Source organism: Choloepus didactylus, chromosome 6, assembly GCF_015220235.1.
Source record: "Choloepus didactylus isolate mChoDid1 chromosome 6, mChoDid1.pri, whole genome shotgun sequence".
Taxonomy (NCBI): domain Eukaryota; kingdom Metazoa; phylum Chordata; class Mammalia; order Pilosa; family Megalonychidae; genus Choloepus; species Choloepus didactylus.
The window spans coordinates 66,821,511-66,845,583 of NC_051312.1; the positions used below are offsets into that span (position 1 = coordinate 66,821,511).

A 24,073-nucleotide genomic window follows, 5' to 3' on the forward strand; every position below is an offset into this window, starting at 1 on the left:
AAAAACAGCAATCCAAACTTACTGCTAAGAAGCGTAGAGGAATTATTTTCTTTTCTGAAATACGGCATTTTTCTGGAGAAGAGAGGTTCACTTATAGATAGGAACTGGGATTTTAATTCTAATTCTACGATTTAGCTGCTAATGGCTTTGGGCAGTTTACTTAGCCCTATTTTAGTTACTGTGATTAAATGGGAGAATTTCTGTGAAAACACTTGTGAACTCTAAAATTCATAAAATATTAGTTTAATATTTTTTTACATATTGCCAGAACTTAAAAAGCCTTAGTAGGTTTGAATCTGTGACTTCTTCAAGGGGGAATGGTAAGAAAAACTCTTGGCATCCTTGTTGAAAAAGATCTGTAAGTACTGAATTTGTGTGAGATGTCAGTCTCTACTTTGGAAGTAGCCTTTAAGAGTTGTCAGTTGCTTAGCCTGGGAGTAGTCCACAAGAACCATGTGATCTACAATGGAATGCATCAAGTACACGTGACTCTCACACACATGCAAAAATAATAAATAATGAGAAGAACTCACCCACCTGCCATCGTGTTCAGTGAGTTTATGAATTTATGTCCTGAAGAGACAGCAAAATGGGAAATTCAATAATACATTCTTTCCTCATGCAGGTATCACTTCCTCTGGGCCTTTCCTTGTATGATTCTATCTTTGCAGAATGATTCTGTTGTTTAAAGATAAAAATTAGAGAAACTAAGATGGCGGCTAGGTGAGACAGGGGAAAGGAACACCTCCGTGATAAACATTAGATAAGGACCAGAGAGTGACCCAGAATACCGGTTACAGCGATGCGCCAGCTGGACAAGATCTGCTAGTTCCTAGGGGCTGTATACTTGGTGAAACTGGGAGTCTGCATTCTGAAACAGGTGAGTAAGCTGGCTGGAAGTCCCGCAGACGCGCGGCGATCTGGGGAAGCCAGGGTTTGGCATCGAGACCGACGGACTCTTTTAATTAAAAAAAAGGGAAAAACCCAGGAGCGGCAGCAGCTGCGATTGTGGGAACCATGCAGTAAAACAGCAAGAGGGGGCTGGGCTGGCCTCTCGGTGTCTGGCCTGGAAGATAGCCTGCTGCAGATATCCCTGGGGCTGGGGGAATGGCGGGGAGAGCCAGAAGCTGAAAGAAACCCCGCAGCAAGCAGCTCGCTCCCGGGAGGGCTGGATAAACTCCTGCCTGGGGCCATGCCCACAGCCCAGAGCCCCGCCATTTGTCCCGGAGCTGGGAAGGAGGAACTGTGCGAGAAGGGGCATGTGGAGATGCCCCGTTTGGCCATTTTTGCATCAGGTTGAAAGTGAGCCGGCACGGCCTGGCGGCCCAGGGCTTCCCTTGAGGGATGGCGTGCACTAGTGATGTAGCATGGCATTCCCTTGGCAGAGGTCCTGGAGGATCGCGGCTGGGTGGGGCGACCCGCTCGGAGAACCCAGGGACGCTACGCCAAGTCCGGTGGTTTGTGGGACAGCAAGAGAGAGGGGCTGGGGCTGAAATTAAATGAAGGCTTGGACTCTTGTGGCGGCCTTGAATCTCTGGGAACCTGGGAGATTTGAATATTGAGGCCACCCTGGCCACCCGTACAAGCGCCCTGCATTCAGGGTGGACGGCTCCAGCAACACACCTGGGCTGAGTTCTCCGGCTGGAACCCACAAGAATCATTTCCCCACACACCACGGGAACAAGGTGGAGAACTGACTTGAGAGGTATAGGTGACTCACAGACACCATCTGCTGGTTAATTAGAGAAAGTGTACATCACCAAACTGTGTTTCTGAAAAATTAGATAGGTTTTTTTTCTTTACAAATTGAAAGAACCCTGTCGAGCAGAGCAAATGCCAAGAGGCCAAAAACAACAGAAAATCTCAATGCATATGATAAAACCAGATGATATGGAGAATCCAACTCCAAACACACAAATCAAGTTATCAGAAGAAACAAGGTTCCTCGCAGAATTAATCAAAGAAATACAATCGAGGAACGAAAACATGGCAAAGGATTTAAAGGACATCAAGAAGACCATGGCCCAGGATATAAGTGACATAAAGAAGACCCTAAAAGAGCATAAAGAAGACATTGCAAGAGTAAATAAAAAAATATAAGATTTTATGGAAATAAAAGAAACTGTTGGCCAAATTAAAAAGACTCTAGATATTCACAATACAAGACTAGAGGAAGCTGAACAATGTCTCAGTGTCCTAGAAGTCCACAGAACAGAAAATGAAAGAACAAAAGAAAGAATGGAGGAAAAAATTGAAAAAATCGAAATGGAACTCAGGGAAACGATAGATAAAATAAAACGTCCAAACTTAAGACTCATTGGTGTCCCAGAAGGGGAAGAGAAGGGTAAAGGTCTAGAAAGAGGATTCAAAGAAATTGTTGGGGAAAACTTCCCAAACCTTCTATACAATATAAATACACAAAGCATAAATGCCCAGCGAACTCCAAATAGAATAAATCCAAATAAACCCACTCTGAGACATATTCTGATAAGACTCTCAAATACTGAAGAGAAGGAGCAAGTTCTTAAAGTAGCAAGAGAAAAGCAATTCACCACATACAAAGGAAACAACATAAGATTAAGTTGTGACTACTCAGTGGCCACCATGGAGGCTAGAAGGCAGTGGCATGACATATTTAAAATTCTGAGAGAGAAAAATTTCCAACCAAGAATACTTTATCCAGCAAAACTCTCCTTCAAATTTGAGGGAGAGCTTAAATTTTTCACAGACAAACAAATGCTGAGTGACTTTGCCAATAAAAGACCTGCCCTACTTCAGATTCTAAAGGGAGCCCTACCAACAGAGAAACAGCAGAAAGGAGAAAGAGATATAGAGAATTTTAACAGACATATATAGTACCTTACATCCTAAAGCACAAGGACACTCATTTTACTCTAGTGATCACGGATCTTTCTCCAGAAGGGACCATAAGCTGGGACATAAAACAAGCCTCAAGAAATTAAAAAAAAAAAAAAAAAATTTTGAATATTCTTAAAGCACATTCTCCAACCACAATGGATTACAAATAGAAGTCAACAATTTTTGAACTGTAACTCCACTATTTACTTCCTACATGATATAAATTACACAAACTCTAACGACAAATCATTGGTTTTGAACTTAATGTAAAATATGTAATTTTAGACAACTATATAAAGCTGGGGGAATGGAGGAGTATAGGAACACAGTTTATGTGCCCTATTGAAGTGAAGGTGGTATCAAAGAAAAACAAGATTGATATGGATTTAAGAGGTTAATTTTAACCCCCACAGCAAACACAAAGAAATTATCAGAGAATATAACCATAGAGATGAAATGTAGAGTTTGGGTTAAGAGAAATGGGGGAAAGGGCAATGGGGAGTTAAGAAATGAGGGTGGAGTTGCTGTTTGAGGTGAAGGGAAATTTCTAGTAATGGATGGTGGGAAAGAGCATTACAACATTCTAAAGGTGATTAATCCCACTAATGGAAGGCCAGGGAGGGGGTGGAATGGGAAGATTTAGGCTGTATATATGTTTCCGCAACTGAAAAAAAAAAAAAAAAAAAAAGACAGTCTAAATAGATGACAATTGAATGCCAAGGATGAACTTGGATGGGATTGGAGGATAGAGGACAGGTGGCTCAAAGGGACACAGTTGAGACATAAGGTAAAGGAAATATAGAATGTAAGCTTTGTATCATTGTTGAATCTCTTGCACTTTGTAGCTGCGCTTAATGGTATTGCATAAAAGAATGTTCTTGTTCATGGGAAGTGTATATGTGAATTATAGTGTATGTTAAAGGATGTGTGCAGCTAGCTCTCATATGTTCAGAAGACAGAGCAATAGATGATGGATGATAGATAGGGAGGGAGGGAGAGAAAGAAATAGCGATGTGACAGCATGTTAAGGTTGGTGGATTGAGTTATCGGGAGAGGGGGTCAGGGTATGATGGAATTCTTTGTATGGGACTGGTATTGTTTTTGCAACTGTTCCTATAACTTTGAATTTATTTCAAAATAAAAAAGAATAAATAAAAAAAAGATAAAAATTTTATGTGTGTGTGTCTTTTTTGTTGTTTTTTGTATCTGTTCCTTAAATACAAGCCAAACTATGGGTGGTGCTTAGCTGGGAAAAAAAAAAGAACACACAAAAACAGTCATCTGCATTATACTTTTGGGGCAATTTTAATCTTTTTTTTCAATATGTGATTTTAGTCTTATATATTGTCTTCAGAACTTAAAATTCTTCTCACCCCAATAAGATTGAGTCTCACATTATGTACAGAATTTACTATGATGCCCTTTTTAAATGTTTTGTCTAGCCTGCTGTACTCAGTTATTCCATTTAATCTGTTAAGTAATTATAAACAATAAAATTCCTAATAATATCCCTTCTATTAATAATTGTAGGATACATAAAATCTACCACCTTGATATGAAGAAAATACTAAATTGACCTGGAGTTTATCAAGCATCTGTATGTGCAGCTATGAAGAACTGGCATGTTTATAAATAAAAGGCTCTAAAGTAGGTGACAGGTTCTGGTCTTAACCTTTTCGGTGTTTGACCATTGTGTGATTTTTGTGCAAGTCAGTTTTCTCTAGGCCTCAATTTCCTAAACATCTAGAGTTTTATGATTCTTGATATATGACAAGTCTTTGCTCTCAAATAATTTATAATTAGAAAAGCATTCCAAATGGTATAATTACATGCTAGAGTACAAGTCTCAAAACAAGAAGCATGTTACAAGAGGTCAGGCAGAAGAATTAGGCTGTATAAGGTCCTGATACTTTCCAAGTTCTGTACTTAAGAATGCACAAAAATATATGCACTGTTAATAACAATTTTAGGTACAAACCTTGAATGAGGTTTTATAAAATACATTTTCTTGCTTTTTAATATTTAATAGTTTCCTTAATGATTCAGGGTCATCATGTTATATCTCAAATTTTCTTCTGTAAAACAGTGAGCCTCTGAGACAATTGAAATGGGTGTGGTGGTCCTACATTACATGTAGTCCTAAACTGCTGAGTTTTCTTATTGCTAAGAATAGTTTGTACTTTTTTTTTTTGGTTTCATTTCCTGCTAACAGATTAACACTTCTTTCTAAGTCAATGGCTTGGAAACCAGATAACTGCATCTGTAAGAATTCCAAGTTAAAAATGAATACACAGAAAAGGAACAAACTGTTGATACATCTTGGATGGATCGCAAGGGGAATTACGCTAAAGTGGGAAAAGCCAGTCTCAGAAAGTTATATTGTATGATTCCTTTTGTATAACATCCTCGAAATAACAAAATTATAGAACAGATGAATGTTTGTCAGGGATTAAGGCGTGGCGTGGAAATAGCCTCCCTGGTGGCTGTGGCTATGAAAGCATAGCACCACGGATCTTTATGATGAACTGTTCTGCATATTGACTGTGGTCTTGATCACATGAATCTAAATGTGATAAAATTGCACAGAACTGAATACACAAGTGCATGCAAAATGGTGAAATGAATAAGGATGGATATTGTATCATGAATTTTCTGGATTTGATTTTGTACTATAATTATGTTATGCAAGATATTACTATTGGGAGAAACTGGGTGAAGTGTATATGGGATCTCTAGTATTTCTTACAACTGCATGTAAATCTACAATTATCTCAAGATAAAAAGCTTTAAAAATGAATATGCAGGATGAGAGGGACGTCTTTATTACTCAAGTGTTGTGAACACATGAATTTTATGATATATTTGGGTGCACATTTATTTTTTTTGCTTGATAGTTCCAAAAAGGAGAACTCAAAATAGCTGGATTCTAAATAGGTGAGGCACTATTTGTGTCCTTCTAGGTGAGATAAACTTAATCAGGGCAGGTTCCGTCAGGCCTCTTTGTATCTACAACATTTTGCTCAAGTTTTCAAGAAAACCTTTTCTTGTGGGGATAGGGGACCACATATGGGCAGAAGAGATTGTACAGCTGATTGTAGCTGTGACGATTAGGTTTCTGGAGACAGGTAAAATACTTTTGAAACATTGTCAATTCTCTTTAAGCATAAAATAATTTTAATTTGTTGGATGCTCAGAAAGAATCACAAATTGTGGACCATTACTTTAAAAAGAGCAGAAATCATACCGGTGTGACTTTGACTCTGATGTTCAAGCTTCTCCAGCCCAACTGCAAAAAGGGCCAGATCCAGACTACTGAAGATGTTAAGAACTGAGACAGATCTTCCAGATAAGTCAGTGTCCCTTATTACAAGGACTGAAATTACTTTCCCAAATAGTACTCAGTTACTTTCTCGGTTAATTAGTGGGTGAGCTAGAAAACAATCCTGGATTTCAGCTCCCAGCGCAGTGCCTCCTCTGGACCCCACAGCCATGAGATGTGTCTCCCCTCTCTCCCAGCGCTTCCTCCCCTTAGCTGTTTTAGTTCCCGGAAAAAAGAACAATTTCTAAGTAGCGTGTAAAGTGACTACAGCGCTTACTTCAGCACTTGGCTTGCAGGGAAACCTTAATATGTGCTTTTACTTTCCTCTGCAGCTAAAGCTAACAATGGACGAAAGAAGAAACGGTATTCTTGCGACGCGCCGCTGCAGAACCGAAAAGGCATGTCCTCTCTGACTTGCCGTAGATGCTAGGTGGCTGTGGCCTTCGTGGTTTTCCCCACCCCTTCCACGTCAGCCCAGGACTCTCGGGGCCCGCTGCTGCCGAGGGTTGGAGCAGGAAGAGACGGTCCCGCCGTTGCCCCAGCCACTGCCCGTCGGAGCCAGGTAGCGGGCCTCGAGTCCCCAATCCCAGAGGCGTGGCGGGCAGAATAGAGTCCGTGGAACTGGCTTTCTTGCGGAGGGACGCGGAAGGGGAGTGACTAGGCCGCTCGCGTCGGGGCCTGGCGAAAGGGAACAGCGGTCTGAGGAGCCTTGGGCCAGATGCCCCATCCCGGCCTGCATACTGGCCAGGGGTCTTCTCCCTCCCAGGATCCCGGGATTCGCCCTTTCAGGCCGGTACTTGCATTACAGGAGGTAACGGGAGAGGAGGTGGGGGGCATGCAGTTCACCGACTGAGGGAATGAAGGACGCAGAGTTGTGACCGACAGATGAACGCGGTACAGCACTTAAAGGTTTTGGCAAAGAGTTCTTGCACAGGGTCTCTTAATTTGAGCAGTTAGGATTGTATGTTATGTTAAAGATCTGGTGGGGTGGGGCCGAAGACTGTCACTATTTTGTGGAGTTTAATTGTGAAGTACAGCGTTTTCAAACCCAGGGCGGTGTGCGGCGGATGGGGGTTAATATACTTCAACTTGGGCCTAATGTATTTTGTATTCTATTATGATTTATTTTCATGGAAACACAATAAAGATTGACTCTACTCTTCTAATATTTTAAAACATTAAGCCAAACTGAATGAATTTTAGACAGTAAAGGTCACAAGAGTTACTGGTTTGTGTGTTTAACATGTAATGATAATCCTGTATTTATTTCTCTAGATTTCCTGGCGTCTGTCAACCTTACATCTTGTATCGCGTTGATTATAATCTGAAACCATGACGGCTGCTGAGAACGTGTGCTATACGTTAATTAATGTGCCAATGGATTCAGAACCACCGTCTGAAATTAGCTTAAAAAACGATCTAGGTAAACTTTAATAAAATTTTGAAAATAAAATGGTAACAAAAAAGTAGAATATGAAAATGAAAACTCATTTGGATTTTAAGTTCAATTGGAAATGCTTAATTTTTATCTAAATATTTCTTTCTAGGTTCTCTCCAGTAGACCTTGTGTCTTATTAAAAATGAAAACTTGTTACCTTTAGACTTGAAATAATGGGTTTTTGGAAAAAGAACATTTCAGTTTGCTTAGTAAGCTAAAGAAATGTAAGTTTATTTGTTAGGTGTCCCTCTATATAACATAATGGTTTGTGCAGTTAAATATATTATATTAAATGAACTGACAGTTCTCTGTAGGTAGCAGATTGAGAATGTGTATTTGAATGTCTCCTTTTCTTTGTGAAGTTAACTTCATATTACTTAGATTATAAAATCAAAAGGACTTTGTTCTTTGAGTTTCCACCTGTTGAACGAATGAAGTCAACACAGGAATAAAAATGTGTTTTCCATATTTTAAAAGCATTTTTGCACAGAAGAAAACAAGATATATTTAACTCGAATTTTAAAAGTATTTAAATGTGTCTTCTTTTTGTGTGACTTTATTGAGAAAAATTTCTTAAAAAGTAATGCACTTTGTACTTTCCAAAGCAATGATCCTTGTTATTTGAACTACTACCATAAATGTAACTTAACCTGTAACTAATGTTTAAAACACAGTAGAGTGAAATTTATATTTCAAAGCCTGAAAGTATCTTTCAGAAGGTAGTTTGCAGTTTGGAAAGAGACTTAACATTTTACTTGCCTGTTCCCACCTCTTAATCAGCAATATTGGAATAATAGATTTCTATTATTAGAGAAGAGGGAAGAAATTCTCTTTTATATTTAAACTGATACCATTTTATACAAAAGCCACATATATATTCTTTTTTTTTTTCAACATTCATGTAAGATAGTAGAATGGAATACAAACTAGTGAATAAATTCTCATTACTGTTTTTTTCTTATAATTTAAAAGTTTATATTAGACTCCAAAAATGCTTATGGTTATAGCTGGGAAGTTAGAGAAGAAAATCTGTCCTTAATTGGAATAATACTTTTTCTTTAATTCCAGCTGCCTTAACTACCCTCCCCACACCAATAAATAAACAAGTAGTCTCAAATTTTGTGGTTTTTTTTGCTGTTACCTTAGAATAATTGAGATGAGAAAAAAGTTTAGAGCTACTTTCCAGGTTTGAGTAACCAGATAAATTTTTTATTTGGTGAAATCTTGAGTTTCTTCAACTATTCACTTTTCTTTCCCTTCAGAGAGTGGGTATGAGGTCTGATGACTGTACATTCCCTGGAGTAGGAAGTACTTAGAATATTTTGATGAATTTAATTAGTACTTGAAATTTTCCATTTTTGATAGTGTTCATAGAGAGAAAAAGTTGTGGAAATTTTGAAGATATGGAAAGAAGCATCCTTCCCTCACCTCAATTTGATTTGTTGGGATAAAATGGAAAATGAGGTGACGGTTTAAAATATAAATAGCATAGATTTTTTTGGCAAGTTCACCATTAAATTTACTTTTAAAACTTCTAAATCTTTTTAGTTTTTTAAAACTTTTATGCTTTTTGGACTTGGTGTACTTTAAGTCATCAAACAGATTAGAAAATTATCTTTTTAAAAATTATTCAGAAAGGGAGTTCTGGGACAAAAAGGAAAAACCTGTTTAAGCTCATTGAATACAACTGTAACTACTTGGAACTTTGCCTAATTTTTCTTATTTTTCTTAGTTACTGCTGTCAGGTACTGTTAGTTCTCTGGATGCTTTGTTTTTGTCATCCTCACAGACTTACAAACTGAAAATTTGCTCAGATGGATATTTGCTTCATCCTTTAATATTAATTTCTTGTTTTGATATGGCACACACTAATTTTCTCAGACGTCGCAGGAGATTGAAGCATGAGAAGAAATTAGTCTGTTTTAAACAAAAATATTAGTAGGGGATACATTTGGCAGTAACCTTCACTGTGTTCTTAATTTGAGTATCTGCAACACATGAAAATATCATCCAACCAAGTAATAGGTATATAGCCTTTGGGGGCTAGAAAGAACTTCTGATTTTACCTATTACAGTTCTCCTGAAGCTTAAATCCTTCCTGTAACCCTACCAAGTGATCATTCAGTCTCTACCTTTGGCAACAGGGAATTCTTTACATCTTAAGGCAGCGGAGTATTTAATAGCCAATTAGCTCTGATTGTTGGAAATTTCTTTGTCATATTTGGGCCCAAATCTACTTTCATAGTAACTTCTATCTATTAGTTCTAGTTCTGTTTTTTAACTCACAGTAGCTCTAAGATTATCAAAGACTGTTGTCATTCCTTTTTGTCTTCCCCTCCATAGGTACTATTTTTGTAATTTAAACAATTGTAGTAGCAATGTGTTTGTTTCTTGTATTTCTGCCTTTGAATTTTGGATCCAAAAGATTTTTAATACCATAAATTCTTCATTGTGCAGCAATGTTAATGATACGAAATTGTGGGTTGTTTTGCATAAAACACTTTATATTGCTTATTTTTAAGCTGAATAGCAGTATATTAGCATCTTAATGTTTCCTATTTAATTCTAAGCAATGGTTACTAATCTAGAACAATTTAATTTTCTTCCAATTTTTCACATAATTTCTTAAAGATTCTCAAGTTTTATAGTCTGTAGAAATATGATGGGATTTAGAATTAATCTGATTCATTAGTTCCCAACCGGTCTGAGTATTAGGATCCTCTTCCTATGTTGAAAAAATGTCAATGATTTCTCCCTCCCTCCCCACGATAGTGGCTGTAACTTTGAAAAAATACACTGACAAAAACTGCTTTGATTTTAGAAGCACTTATCATAATAGCATCTATATATATATTTTGAAAAATAGCCACGTGAGTGTTTGAGACATACATTATTTGGTCTTCATGGACTCTATATTAATTCTGCGGCCCATTGGTTAGGACCAGAGATATAATCTAGTGCCTTTGTATTATATGTAAAGAATCTGAGGCTCAGAGATAAATGACTTGTGCAAAGATATACAGCTTGTTCATGGCAGAACCAAGAGGAGAGCCTATGCCACTTGGGTTAGTACCGTAATTACCATTGCCTCCAGCTAACAGTGAGAAAATGTTTTATTTTATTAACTGCTTTTTAAATTATCTGAGGAATTTATTTTCAAAATGATTGCACTTTTTTTTTCTTTTTTCTTTTTTTGGAATCAGAAAAAGGAGATGTGAAGTCAAAGACTGAAGCTCTGAAGAAAGTGATCATTATGATCCTCAATGGTGAAAAACTTCCTGGACTTCTGATGACCATCATTCGTTTTGTGCTACCTCTTCAGGATCATACTATCAAAAAATTACTTTTGGTATTTTGGGAAATTGTTCCTAAAACAACTCCAGATGGGAGACTTTTACATGAAATGATCCTTGTATGTGATGCATATAGGAAGGTAAACCAACCAATGTATTATTATTTCTGAATATTGGTTTGATTTTAAGTAATTGTAAAATTGGTGGAATGGGCTTTTTTAATTTTTAAAATTTAATCTTGGATAAAATGTAAGTTTAGATATTTTGAAATTATTTTAAAATTTCTGTATATAAAAGTAAAGTTATTACAAAAAGTTTTATTACATTTTTTAGACACTTTATATGCATTTTATATGTGTATGCTACTAAATAAAAAAACCATGTTGCATGTAGAATATATATAAGACATGGATAAGACAGGTAAAAATTTCTTTAATCAAGAATCTGATGGAAACTAATAGATGTCTCTTCCCTCAAACTTAATTTCTGATTTTTTAATGGGAAATTTTTGCACTTAAAAGTTGTGGGTTTTCTCTTTTATAAAAAGCTGACACTCAGTATTTCATATTTGAATTTTTATTTTAGGATCTTCAGCATCCTAATGAGTTTATTCGCGGATCTACTCTTCGTTTTCTTTGCAAATTGAAAGAAGCAGAATTGCTAGAACCTTTAATGCCAGCTATCCGTGCTTGTTTGGAACATCGACACAGCTATGTTAGAAGAAATGCTGTTTTGGCCATCTATACTATCTATAGGTAAAGAAAGATTTACTCCTTTGGCTTAGCTTTTTGAGGACTGTTTAGTCTTTTAGACTGGCTTCCAAAGCCATTGCTTACAGGCTGTGTGTAGCTTGCAGATATATTTTGCTTGGCCTGTGCAATATTTCTTCTTCATTTTCATTAATTTGTTAGCATTGGAAAGTCAAAACATCTAGCAACATCGGGTCCTAGTTTCTGCATGATAGCTATCTTGGAATTCAGTGATGGTAGCTCCCTTTAAACAGGTTGTACACATTTCATTTGACAACAGTCCCTATCATTCTCAATTGCCACACTCCAACTCAATTCATTTATTGACTTACTTACCCCCTGTAGACATTGAGTTTTTGTCCTTGTTTTAGAATTCTATTTTGTGGAATGTGGGTCTTTTCTTTTTACCTGTAGAGGCCTTGAGGGGAACTTTTCAGTAGGAAGGGCTACAATTCTCAACTGGTTCCAATTCTTTGAAAGCTGAAGATTTTGGACTTTAAAAACAATTCAAAGAAGCAGTTAGTATATGGGAATTGTGTATATTATGCATTATATTCTGTAAACCTGCCACTTCTCTTTAACTAAAAAAAAAAACAAAACAAAACAGGTGAGGCTGGAATGTCTGGTTTTTACAATGACTGGTGTCAATCCATTTAAAAGAAGGATGTAATTTTTATTAGCATCTTTGTACTTCAATATATTAGTTGATTGATACATAATTTCATGGTTATCTCACAGTTTTATTAGATTTCATTACCTGTCAGAGGAAATATTCTTCTGATGAATACTGTAATTGAGTTCTTTGAAAGTTACCATGTAGACTGCACAAATTTCAGAATTTAAACTATAGTGATAACGGTTCTGTGATTAGTTTAAAAAGAAAGAGTCCCTAATTTTAGAGAAGCATACTGATATATTTATTGATGAAATGATAAACTGTCTGGTATTTGCTTCAAAATAATATGGGAAGAGGGAGAGTAGATAGGGTATAGATGAAACGAAGTTGGCTATGCGTTACTAATTGTTGAAGCTAGGTGATGTTTTTTTATTAATTTGGTGTTTGTTATTCTGTGTACTACAAATATTTTTAAATTTCCAAAATAAAAAGTTGTAAGTAAATAAATAAATGCAGCGTACAACTAATAAGTAAAGGGATTATATATTTTTTCTGATAATTCTCAATGAAGGGTCTTTCAGTACCTTGAGGTTGTCATTATATTTGAAAGTGTATGAAAGACAATTATTAGAGATTTTCAGTTGATGACATGTTAAATAAATCAGGTAGTTCTGTATTGAACTTGAAAATATCTAATTTAATAGATGAAAGTGTAAACTTGTGATTGCTACCTACAACTCTAATTAATTTAAAGTTTCAAAAGGCAAAATAATTTATAGTATTAAAGTTTGTTGAGGTTCAATTTTGGTATAGTCCAGAAATTTACTAAGTAGCAAAGTAGATTTTTATTAAATATGTATATCACCTGTTTTATTTGAAGAAATTTTGAACATCTTATACCTGATGCTCCTGAACTGATACATGATTTTCTGGTGAATGAGAAGGATGCAAGTTGCAAAAGGAATGCATTTATGATGCTAATTCATGCAGATCAGGTGAAGTACTTTTAAAAGTTATTTTTATGTGAATTAAAATGATTACATAGACCTAGACATGTTTTTAGCAGTTTAGTCAGTAATTTTGTTATTGAACATGTGATTTGTGTATTCTATTTTGATACTTTTTATAGATTTTGAACTTAATATGTGTAAAAATACAACTTTTTCTTAACCCTTTTCTGAAATATCGCTTATGTATGTATTTTTTTTTTTTTTTTAAAGTAAACATCAAAGAGGCTTTAATAACAGCCACTTCACATTTTTTTCAGGATTGAAATTATGATGACCATATTCTGTGTCATCCTACTTTGGTACTTTGATTGCCTGTTTTTCCTTATGTTGGTATAGATATAAAATTGTTTAATAGATAAAAATAGTAGCTTTGCATAAGAGTCAATCCTTAGCCAAGTCTGTGAAAGTGGGGTCTGGTAGCCCTCATTGTAGATGTGTATCCTTTTTATGCTCTTCAGATTTCATAAATGGATATCAACTTCACATCCAGCTCTGCTGGTAAAGTGCATGGATCTTCTTTTGGTTAGTAGCAATTCTACACACTTTGGTATAGCGTTTGATCTTGGAATTTTTACTATGTAATATTTATTATTAAAATATGGGAAATAATAGATAGGAAGATGAAAAATACGTAGTCTCTCCATTCTTTTGAAATCTAGATACTGTCGTCTTATCTTTGTTAAAAGATTATAAGAAAGCTGTTTACTTGAACCACGCTGTTTTGTCCTCTTGTAGAATTGATTTTACTGAACTATGCTTTATATTAAGCTGTTGATCTACAATAAGACACATAATAAGAAATAGTCCAATAAAATTTGTTGATTTTTTTACTGTAGAGATGTCAAGGCCATAGTTCTCCATATCACAGAGTCTGGTTTATGAAAACTCATATTAGATTTTTCTTTTAGGTCTTAGTAATAGGAATAACTGTACTCCTAAGCAGCTGGTTTGTTTTGATTATTTGAATACCCTGAATCATGTAACAGTAAAAAATCAACAAATTTTATTGGGCTATTTCTTATTCTGTGCCTTATAGATCAACAGCACAACACAAAGCATAGTTCAGTAAAATCAATTCTATAAGAGGACAAAACTGTGTGGTTCTGATTTAGCTCCTAGAACGTTCAGATCCAGATCTGTCACCCATAAACAAAAAGAAAATTTGTTTACTTTGTTTCTTACATTTTATGTGTTAACCTCATTCTTGGTTTCTTTTTTTACTTCAATTATTTATTCTTTTTCTTGATTTCCTTATTTGTTTTATAATTAATTGTGTATTTTTAAAGCTGTATTTTAAGTCCTTTTATTGAATGAGGGTGGAGTAATTTAAATATATCCTAATTTTTTTTTTTAGGATAGAGCTTTGGATTACCTAAGTACTTGTATTGATCAAGTTCAAACATTTGGAGACATTCTTCAGTTGGTTATTGTTGAACTAATTTATAAGGTAAGAATGATACTTTATGATTTAATCTAGGTAAAATAATTTAAAAGTTTACATTAAGACAAAGTTCAGTAGTCAGATATCTCTTTCTGTAAGGCTAGTTAATTGCTAGGATAATAAGTTTTAGTAATGGAAATATTCTATAGCATGGTCCATTAAAGGATTTTGTTGTTTTACATTTCTTTTGGTTTATTGTGCTTTCCAAATACTTGCTTCTATCCTTCCTAAACCGCTATGAGAAAGTCTATAAAAATCCATGGCTTGACCCAGTACAGCTGTAAAACAATCATTGTCTACCACCCAGTCACTGATTAGATTAGGAATTAAGTTTTATAATAAAATTCAAGATCTTCAGTGTACTCCAAACTACTTTGGAAATCTAAAAACAAACAAAAAAAGCCTCAAATATTTTTTTGCTGTTTGTAAAACAGAATAGACAAAATTTAAATATGTTAATACGATTTTGTAAGCCATTAACTAATAGGAAATCTGCAGCCAGCTAAGAAGTTTGAATTTTAAAATCAAGTACTTAATTGACAACATTTTAGTATATGTCCTTTGAAAGAACTGACTGCTTCTTAATGTTCTGAAAAAAAAATGCGATAGTGTCCGATTTTGCTATTGATACCATTGGAGGCTGAAAAAGATCAGAAATGGCTTTATTAAATAGGAAAGTATTTGGGGAGAAAACACCCAAGGCAGGCACTGTAAACAGATCACAATATTCTGCTTTTGCAGGAAAGGGGCCGCTCTCAACACAGGGTCCTAATCAGTTAGAGTTGGCATTTGAGTTGAAACCAGGACAGAAGAGATAGTTCTTTTTATTTCATGTCTGTGGTTTAGGGATGCCACTGAGGTTCTTAAAAGTCAAAGTGCTCTGCCATGTAATGACTTCATTGTCTAGTAGAATCCAGGTTATAATAAAAGTAAATAACTTTTGGTCATGCTCAAGTAGTGGAGAATTCTTTTTTTACTTTTTATTTTGAAATAATTTCAAACTTACAGTACAGTTGCAAAAATAATACAAACCGGAGAGGCGGGGCAAGATGGCAGACTGGTGAGCTGTATGTTTTAGTTACTCCTCCAGGAAAGTAGGTAAAAAGCCAGGAACTGCGTGGACTGGACACCACAGAGCAATCTGTCTTTGGGCATACTTCATACAACACTCATGAAAACGTGGAACTGCTGAGATCAGCGAAATCTGTAAGTTTTTGTGGCCAGGGGACCCGCGCCCCTCCCTGCCAGGCTCAGTCCCGGGGGAGGAGGGGCTGTCAGCTCCGGGAAGGAGAAGGGAGAATTGCAGTGGCTGCTCTTATCGGAAACTCATTCTACTGATTCAAACTCCAACCACAGATAGACTGAGACCAGACACCAGAGACTCTGAGAGCAGCCAGCCCAGCAGAGAGGAGACAGGCATAGAAAAAAAACAACACGAAAAACTCCAAAATAAAAGCAGAGGATTTTTGGAGTTCTGGTGAACACAGAAAGGGGAAGGGCGGAGATCAAGCCTTGAGGCGCATATGCAAATCCCGAAGCAAAGCTGATCTCTCTGCCCTGTGCACCTTTCCTTAATGGCCCTGGTTGCTTTGTCTATTAGCATTTCAATAACCCATTAGATCTCTGAGGAGGGCCGTTTTTTTTTTTTTTTTTTAAATCCTTTTTGCTTTTTCTAAAACAATTACTCTAAGAAGCTCAATACAGAAAGCTTCAAAGAATTGAAATTTGGGCACGTCAAGTCAAGAGCAGAACTAAGAGAGCTCTGAGACAAAAGGCAATAATCCAGTGGCTGAGAAAATTCACTAAACATCACAACTTCCCAAGAAAAGGGGGGTGTCCGCTCACAGCCACCATCCTGGTGGACAGGAAACACTCCTGCCCATCGCCAGCCCCATAGCCCAGAGCTGCCCCAGACAACCCAGTGTGACGGAAGTGCTTCAAATAACAGGCACACACCACAAAACTGGGCGTGGACATTAGCCTTCCCTGCAACCTCAGCTGAATGTCCCAGAGCTGGGAAGGGGGAGCAGTGTGAATTAACAGAGCCCGATTCAGCCATCATTTGAGCAGACTGGGAGCCTCCCAACACAGCCCAGCAGCCCAGAACTGCCCTGGGGGGACGGCACTCACCTGTGACATAGCACAGTCATCCCTCAACAGAGGACCCGGGGTGCACAGCCTGGAAGAGGGGCCCACTTGCAAGTCTCAGGAGCCATACGCCAATACCAAAGACTTGTGGGTCAGTGGCAGAGACAAACTGTGGCAGGACTGAAATGAAGGATTAGACTATTGCAGTAGCTTTAAAACTCTAGGATCATCAGGGAGATTTGATTGTTAGGGCCACCCCCCCTCCCCGACTGCCCAGAAACACGCCCCACATACAGAGCAGGCAACACCAACTACACATGCAAGCTTGGTACACCAATTGGGCCCCACAAGACTCACTCCCCTACTCACCAAAAAGGCTAAGCAGGGGAGATCTGGCTTGTGGAGAACAGGTGGCTCGTGGACGCCACCTGCTGGTTAGTTAGAGAAAGTGTACTCCACGAAGCTGTAGATCTGATAAATTAGAGATAAGGACTTCAACTGGTCTACAAACCCTAAAAGAACCCTATCAAGTTCAGCAAATGCCACGAGGCCAAAAACAACAGAAAATTATAAAGCATATGAAAAAACCAGACGATATGGATAACCCAAGCCCAAGCACCCAAATCAAAAGACCAGAAGAGACACAGCACCTAGAGCAGCTACTCAAAGAACTAAACATGAACAATGAGACCATAGTACGGGATATGAAGGAAATCAAGAAGACCCTAGAAGAGCATAAAGAAGACATTGCAAGACTAAATAAAAAAATGGATGATCTTATGGAAATTAAAGAAACTGTTGACCAAATTAAAAAGATTCTGGACACTCATAGTACAAGACTAGAGGAAGTTGAACAACGAATCAGTGACCTGGAAGATGACAGAATGGAAAATGAAAGCATAAAAGAAAGAATGGGGAAAAAAATTGAAAAACTCAAAATGGACCTCAGGGATATGATAGATAATATGAAACGTCCGAATATAAGACTCATTGGTGTCCCAGAAGGGGAAGAAAAGGGTAAAGGTCTAGGAAGAGTATTCAAAGAAATTGTTGGGGAAAACTTCCCAAATCTTCTAAACAACATAAATACACAAATCATAAATGCTCAGCGAACTCCAAATAGAATAAATCCAAAAAAACCCACTCCGAGACATATACTGATCACACTGTCAAACATAGAAGAGAAGGAGCAAGTTCTGAAAGCAGCAAGAGAAAAGCAATTCACCACATACAAAGGAAACAGCATAAGACTAAGTAGTGACTACTCAGCAGCCACCATGGAGGCAAGAAGGCAGTGGCACGATATATTTAAAATTCTGAGTGAGAGGAATTTCCAGCCAAGAATACTTTATCCAGCAAAGCTCTCCTTCAAATTTGAGGGAGAGCTTAAATTTTTCACAGACAAAGAAATGCTGAGAGAATTTGCTAACAAGAGACCTGCCCTACTGGAGATACTAAAGGGAGCCCTACAGACAGAGAAACAAAGACAGGACAGAGAGACCTGGAGAAAGGTTCAGTACTAAAGAGATTCGGTATGGGTACAATAAAGGATATTAATAGAGAGAGGGAAAAATATGGCAAACATAATCCAAAGGATAAGATGGCCGATTCAAGAAATGCCTTCACGGTTTTAACGTTGAATGTAAATGGATTAAACTCCCCAATTAAAAGATATAGATTCGCAGAATGGATCAAAAAAAATGAACCATCAATATGTTGCATACAAGAGACTCATCTTAGACACAGGGACACAAAGAAACTGAAAGTGAAAGGATGGAAAAAAGTATTTCATGCAAGCTACAGCCAAAAGAAAGCAGGTGTAGCAATATTAATCTCAGATAAAATAGACTTCAAAGGCAGGGATGTTTTGAGAGACAAAGAAGGCCACTACATACTAATAAAAGGGGCAATTCAGCAAGAAGAAATAACAATCGTAAATGTCTATGCACCCAATCAAGGTGCCACAAAATACATGAGAGAAACATTGGCAAAACTAAAGGAAGCAATTGATGTTTCCACAATAATAGTGGGAGACTTCAACACATCACTCTCTCCTATAGATAGATCAACCAGACAGAAGACCAATAAGGAAATTGAAAACCTAAACAATCTGATAAATGAATTAGATTTAACAGACACCTACAGGACATTACATCCCAAATCACCAGGATACACATACTTTTCTAGTGCTCACGGAACTTTCTCCAGAATAGATCATATGCTGGGACATAAAACAAGCCTCAATAAATTTAAAAAGATTGAAATTATTCAAAGCACATTCTCTGACCACAATTGAATACAATTAGAAGTCAATAACCATCAGAGACTTAGAAAATTCACAAATACCTGGAGGTTAAACAACACACTCCTAAACAATCAGTGGGTTAAAGAAGAAATAGCAAGAGAAATTGCTAAATATATAGAGACGAATGAAAATGAGAACACAACATACCAAAACCTATGGGATGCAGCAAAAGCAGTGCTAAGGGGGAAATTTATAGCACTAAACGCATATATTAAAAAGGAAGAAAGAGCCAAAATCAAAGAACTAATGGATCAACTGAAGAAGCTAGAAAATGAACAGCAAACCAATCCTAAACCAAGTACAAGAAAAGAAATAACAAGGATTAAAGCAGAAATAAATGACATAGAGAACAAAAAAACAATAGAAAGGATAAATATCACCAAAAGTTGGTTCTTTGAGAAGATCAAGAAGATTGACAAGCCCCTAGCTAGACTGACAAAATCAAAAAGAGAGAAGACCCATATAAGCAAAATAATGAATGAAAAAGGTGACATAACTGCAGATCCTGAAGAAATTAAAAAAATTATAAGAGGATATTATGAACAACTGTATGGCAACAAACTGGATAATGTAGAAGAAATGGACAATTTCCTGGAAACATATGAACAACCTAGACTGACCAGAGAAGAAATAGAAGACCTCAACCAACCCATCACAAGCAAAGAGATCCAATCAGTCATCAAAAATCTTCCCACAAATAAATGCCCAGGGCCAGATGTCTTCACAGGGGAATTCTACCAAACTTTCCAGAAAGAACTGACACCAATCTTACTCAAACTCTTTCAAAACATTGAAAAAAATGGAACACTACCTAACTCATTTTATGAAGCTAACATCAATCTAATACCAAATCCAGGCAAAGATGCTACAAAAAAGGAAAACTACCGGCCAATCTCCCTAATGAATATAGATGCAAAAATCCTCAACAAAATACTTGCAAATCGAATCCAAAGACACATTAAAAAAATCATACACCATGACCAAGTGGGGTTCATTCCAGGCATGCAAGGATGGTTCAACATAAGAAAAACAATCAATGTATTACAACACATTAACAAGTCAAAAGGGAAAAATCAATTGATCATCTCAATAGATGCTGAAAAAGCATTTGACAAAATCCAACATCCCTTTTTGATAAAAACACTTCAAAAGGTAGGAATTGAAGGAAACTTCCTCAACATGATAAAGAGCATATATGAAAAACCCACAGCCAGCATAGTACTCAATGGTGAGAGACTGAAAGCCTTCCCTCTAAGATCAGGAACAAGACAAGGATGCCCGCTGTCACCACTGTTATTCAACATTGTGCTGGAAGTGCTAGCCAGGGCAATCCGGCAAGACAAAGAAATAAAAGGCATCCAAATTGGAAAAGAAGAAGTAAAACTGTCATTGTTTGCAGATGATATGATCTTATATCTAGAAAACCCTGAGAAATCAACGATACACCTACTAGAGCTAATAAACAAATTTAGCAAAGTAGCGGGATACAAGATTAATGCACATAAGTCAGTAATGTTTCTATATGCTAGAAATGAACAAACTGAAGAGACACTCAAGAAAAAGATACCATTTTCAATAGCAACTAAAAAAATCAAGTACCTAGGAATCAACTTAACCAAAGATGTAAAAGACCTATACAAAGAAAACTACATAACTCTACTAAAAGAAATAGAAGGGGACCTTAAAAGATGGAAAAATATTCCATGTTCATGGATAGGAAGGCTAAATGTCATTAAGATGTCAATTCTACCCAAACTCATCTACAGATTCAATGCAATCCCAATCAAAATTCCAACAACCTACTTTGCAGACTTGGAAAAGCTAGTTATCAAATTTATTTGGAAAGGGAAGATGCCTCGAATTGCTAAAGACACTCTAAAAAAGAAAAACGAAGTGGGAGGACTTACACTCCCTGACTTTGAAGCTTATTATAAAGCCACAGTTGCCAAAACAGCATGGTACTGGCACAAAGATAGACATATAGATCAATGGAATCGAATTGAGAATTCAGAGATAGACCCTCAGATCTATGGCCGACTGATCTTTGATAAGGCCCCCAAAGTCACCGAACTGAGCCATAATGGTCTTTTCAACAAATGGGGCTGGGAGAGTTGGATATCCATATCCAAAAGAATGAAAGAGGACCCCTACCTCACCCCCTACACAAAAATTAACTCAAAATGGACCAAAGATCTCAATATAAAAGAAAGTACCATAAAACTCCTAGAAGATAATGTAGGAAAACATCTTCAAGACCTTGTATTAGGAGGCCACTTCCTAGGCTTTACACCCAAAGCACAAGCAACAAAAGAGAAAATAGATAAATGGGAACTCCTCAAGCTTAGAAGTTTCTGCACCTCAAAGGAATTTGTCAAAAAGGTAAAGAGGCAGCCAACTCAATGGGAAAAAATTTTTGGAAACCATGTATCTGACAAAAGACTGATATCTTGCATATACAAAGAAATCCTACAACTCAATGACAATAGTACAGACAGCCCAATTATAAAATGGGCAAAAGATATGAAAAGACAGTTCTCTGAAGAGGAAATACAAATGGCCAAGAAACACATGAAAAAATGTTCAGCTTCACTAGCTATTAGAGAGATGCAAATTAAGACCACAATGAGATACCATCTAACACCGGTTAGAATGGCTGCCATTAAACAAACAGGAAACTACAAATGCTGGAGGGGATGTGGAGAAATTGGAACTCTTATTCATTGTTGGTGGGACTGTATAATGGTTCAGCCACTCTGGAAGTCAGTCTGGCAGTTCCTTAGAAAACTAGATATAGAGCTACCATTCGATCCAGCGATTGCACTTCTCGGTATATACCCGGAAGATCGGAAAGCAGTGACACGAACAGATATCTGCACGCCAATGTTCATAGCAGCATTATTCACAATTGCCAAGAGATGGAAACAACCCAAATGTCCTTCAACAGATGAGTGGATAAATAAAATGTGGTATATACACACGATGGAATACTACGCGGCAGTAAGAAGGAACGATCTGGTGAAACATATGACAACATGGATGAACCTTGAAGACATAATGCTGAGCGAAATAAGCCAGGCAAAAAAAGAGAAATATTATATGCTACCACTAATGTGAACTTTGAAAAATGTAAAACAAATGGTTTATAATGTAGAATGTAGGGGAACTAGCAGTAGAGAGCAATTAAGGAAGGGGGAACAATAATCCAAGAAGAACAGATAAGCTATTTAACGTTCTGGGGATGCCCAGAAATGACTATGGTCTGTTAATTTCTGATGGATGTAGTAGGAACAAGTTCACTGAAATGTTGCTATATTATGTAACTTTCTTGGGGTAAAGTAGGAACATGTTGGAAGTTAAGCAGTTATCTTAGGTTAGTTGTCTTTTTCTTACTCCCTTGTTATGGTCTCTTTGAAATGTTCTTTTATTGTATGTTTGTTTTCTTTTTAACTTTTTTTTTCATACAGTTGATTTAAAAAAGAAGGGAAAGTTAAAAAAAAAAAAGAAAGAAAAAAGACAAACAAGGAAAAAAAAAAAAAAGATGTAGTGCCCCCTTGAGGAGCCGGTGGAGAATGCAGGGGTATTCGCCTACCCCACCTCCATGGTTGCTAACATGACCACAGACATAGGGGACTGGTGGTTTGATGGGTTGAGCCCTCTACCATAAGTTTTACCCTTGGGAAGACGGTTGCTGCAAAGGAGAGGCTAGGCCTCCCTGTATTTGTGCCTAAGAGTCTCCTCCTGAATGCCTCTTTGTTGCTCAGATGTGGCCCTCTCTCTCTGGCTAAGCCAACTTGAAAGGTGAAATCACTGCCCTCCCCCCTACGTGGGATCAGACACCCAGGGAAGTGAATCTCCCTGGCAACGTGGAATATGACTCCCGGGGAGGAATGTAGACCCGGCATCGTGGGATGGAGAACATCTTCTTGACCAAAAGGGGGATGTGAAAGGAAATGAAATAAGCTTCAGTGGCAGAGAGATTCCAAAACGAGCCGAGAGATCACTCTGGTGGGCACTCTTACGCACACTTTAGACAACCTTTTTTAGGTTCTAAAGAATTGGGGTAGCTGGTGGTGGATACCTGAAACTATTAAACTACAACCCAGAACCCATGAATCTCGAAGACAGTTGTATAAAAATGTAGCTTATGAGGGGTGACAGTGGGATTGGGAATGCCATAAGGACCAAACTCCACTTTGTCTAGTTTATGGATGGATGTGTAGAAAAGTAGGGGAAGGAAACAAACAGACAAAGGTACCCAGTGTTCTTTTTTACTTCAATTGCTCTTTTTCACTCTAATTATTATTCTTGTTATTTTTGTGTGTGTGCTAATGAAGGTGTCAGGGATTGATTTAGGTGATGAATGTACAACTATGTAATGGTACTGTAAACAATCGAAAGTACAATTTGTTTTGTATGACTGCGTGGTATGTGAATATATCTCAATAAAATGATGATTAAAAATAATAATAATAATAATAATACAAACCCTATGCGGAGGACATCAACATACCTCCACCCCTTCAGATATCCAGATCCACCAATTTTAATATGTTGCCTCCTTTGCCATATCTACTTTTCTTTCCTCCCTCCCTCCCTCCCTTCCTTCCTTCCTTCCTTCCACTTCTCTTGATTTTCTGGACATTTGAGAGCAGGTGGCACAGATCATATTCCTTAAACACATAATACTTCCATGTATATTTCGTATGAACAAAGATATTCACTTACGTAATCACCTTTAGTGCAGTTTTCAAGTTCAAGAAATTTAACATTAATATAAAGCTTACATTCTATATTCCAGTCTTTTCTTATGTTTCAGTATGTCGTTTTGGGTCTTTTCTCCTCCATTCTTAGATTCTATCCAGTATCCTGTATTGCATTTAATTGTCATCGTATCTTTAATTTCTCTCTCTTTTTTTTTAAATTTGGAAACATAAATCTTTCCATCCCAGTCCTTC

The 24,073-nt window shown here is 37.0% G+C and overlaps 1 protein-coding gene across 3 annotated transcripts in view; it reads left to right on the plus strand.

Moving 5' to 3' along the window:
* The first annotated feature begins 6,615 nt into the window (after positions 1-6,615).
* Positions 6,616-24,073, plus strand: part of COPB1 (COPI coat complex subunit beta 1) — a 67,253-nt gene continuing 49,795 nt past the window's right edge. Inside the window, exons 1-6 of one of the 3 annotated variants that reach the window (XM_037839394.1) lie at positions 6,616-6,740; positions 7,454-7,601; positions 10,820-11,049; positions 11,495-11,664; positions 13,155-13,269; positions 14,639-14,731. In XM_037839394.1, coding sequence (XP_037695322.1) covers positions 7,511-7,601; positions 10,820-11,049; positions 11,495-11,664; positions 13,155-13,269; positions 14,639-14,731 — 699 coding nt within the window. In that variant the 5' untranslated portion in view covers positions 6,616-6,740; positions 7,454-7,510. Of the gene's footprint in view, positions 6,741-6,792; positions 6,972-7,453; positions 7,602-10,819; positions 11,050-11,494; positions 11,665-13,154; positions 13,270-14,638; positions 14,732-24,073 lie in introns of those variants that run through there. The other 2 variants (XM_037839396.1, XM_037839395.1) reach the window with 2 other exon arrangements.